General features: G+C 44.1%; 1 protein-coding gene across 2 annotated transcripts in view; it reads right to left on the bottom strand.

Annotated features, from left to right (window-relative positions):
• Positions 1-2211, bottom strand: part of DZIP1L (DAZ interacting zinc finger protein 1-like) — a 61323-nt gene that overhangs the window by 14104 nt on the left and 45008 nt on the right. For both annotated transcript variants that reach the window (XM_011958152.1, XM_011958151.1), the window contains one exon: positions 1954-2087. In XM_011958152.1, coding sequence (XP_011813542.1) covers positions 1954-2087 — 134 coding nt within the window. The remainder of the gene's footprint in view (positions 1-1953; positions 2088-2211) is intronic.

Raw genomic sequence — 2211 nt, 5'->3', positions numbered from 1 at the left:
GGTCAACAATGAAATCAGGATGGAAAATTAAAAGTTATTTGACTGAACAATAACAGTGACACAACCTATCAAAACCTCTGGGATACAGCAAGAGCAGTGCTAAGAGAAAAGTTCATAGCATTAAATGCTTACACCAAAAAGTCTGTGGTCGGGCACAGTGGCTCACGCCTGTAATCCCAGCACTTTGGGACACCGAGGCGGGTGGATCAGGAGTTCAAGACCATCCTGGCCAATACGGTGAAACCCCGTCTCTACTAAAAATACAAAAACAATTTAGCTGGGCATGGTGGCGCATGCTCGTAATCCCAGCTACTCAGGAGGCTAAGGCAGGAAAATCCCTTGAACCAGGGAGTCAGAGGTTGCAGTGAGCCGAGATTACGCCACTGCTCTCCAGCCTGGTGACAGAGCGAGATTCCGTCTCAAAAAAAAAGACTTAAAGAGTACAAACACATAATCTAAGGTCACACCTCACAGAACTGGAGAAACAAGAATAATCCAAACCCAAGGAGACAATGGATCAGGACGAGTGGCTGAGGAATGGGCCCAGAAGCCTTGGGTAGCAGCATTGGAGGTCCCAAGGACTGCGGACTGTCCTTAAATGAGGAGGGAGCTTCCCAGAGTGGGGATAGTCAGCATCACTAATTACCAGGAAAATGCAAATCAAAACCACAATGTGATACCACCTCACTCCTACAAGAATGGCCATAATCAAAATATCAAAAATCAGTAGATGTTGACATGGATGTGGTGAAAAGGGAACACTTTTACACTGTTGGTGGGAATGTAAACTAGTACAACCACTATGGAAAACAGTGTGGAAATTCCTTAAAGAACTAAAAGTAGATCTACCATTTGATCCAGCAATCCCACTACTGTGTATCTACCCAGACGAAAAGAAGTCATTACATGAAAAAGATACTTGCACATGCATGTTTATGGCAGTACAATTTGCAATTGCAAAAATGTGGAAGCAGCCTAAATATACAATCAATGAGTGGATAAAGAAACTGTGATATATATACATACCATGGAATACTACTCAGCCCTAAAAAGGAATGAAATAATGGCATTTGCCGCAACCTGGATGGAACTGGAGACTATTATTCTAAGTGAAGTAACTCAGGAATGGAAAACCAAACATCATGTGTTCTCACTCACATGTGGGAGCTAAGCTATAAGGACATAAAGGCATAAGAATGGTACATTGGAATTTGGGGGAAAGAGCACGGGGTGGCGAGGGATAAAAGACTACACACTGGGTACAGTGTATACTGTTCAGGTGATGGGTGCACCAAAATCTCAGAAATCACCACTTAAGAACTTATTCATGTAACCAAACAACACCTATACCCCCAAAACCCATTGAAATTAAAAAAAAATTAAATTTCAGATATTTTATCTCAAAATAAAATATACATACATGTATATACATACATATATGTAACTGCTAAAAAACTATAGGAAAATATGTTGTTATTTCTCAAAAAAAACCCACAAATAATTGGTGCCAGACATAGCTTTCAATGACGCCTACACACAGCCACCTGCTGAGTGGACACAGCCACATACACCACAGATGATGAGCTTGGAGATGGATACTTACCCAAGGGGGAACCTGTCCATAGGCCAGATTGAGCCAATTAAATTCCCTCTAGCAAAAAAATTAGAGACACAGAGGGAAGTAACCAATGAGTGGAGAACACTGAGCAGTCAGGACTCAAGAGTAGCGTCACCAGCCAAATAGGGCCAGTCTTGAGAAGCTGCTGGAGAAACAGAGGAAAGATACCATACTGCCACTGTGAAGTGAAAAAGGCATGCGGATGCCAAAGGAGCTGCCACAAGTGAGATGAATGAGCTCACAATGCAAAGAACAATCGATCATTTGTCTGTTTGAGAGCGCTTAGTGTCTAAATCGTAGGTATCAGCCCTTAAAACGGTGGCCCTGAAACTCACCTTCCTTATGCCCATGCTTTCGAGCTTCTCTTCCAGGGTGTCCTCCAGGATTGGTCTGAAGTGCTTCAGCAAGGTGGGGTTATGCCTCAGAGCTGCCAGCACCTTCTGCTGTTCATCCTGGGAGTCGTCCGTCTCTGTAGCATGAGACAATCACCCAGATCAGCCTGGGCACCTGAGTTCTCCGTTCCTAGAGCCCCGCTGCACCTGCCAAGCCCTCACACTGCCAGGGATCCTGGTCTCTAGCCTGTGAGCCCAGGG

The sequence above is a fragment of the Colobus angolensis genome, unplaced genomic scaffold, assembly GCF_000951035.1.
Source record: "Colobus angolensis palliatus isolate OR3802 unplaced genomic scaffold, Cang.pa_1.0 Scaffold46, whole genome shotgun sequence".
Taxonomy (NCBI): Eukaryota; Metazoa; Chordata; class Mammalia; order Primates; family Cercopithecidae; genus Colobus; species Colobus angolensis.
This window is presented reverse-complemented; position numbering and strand designations above follow the sequence as displayed.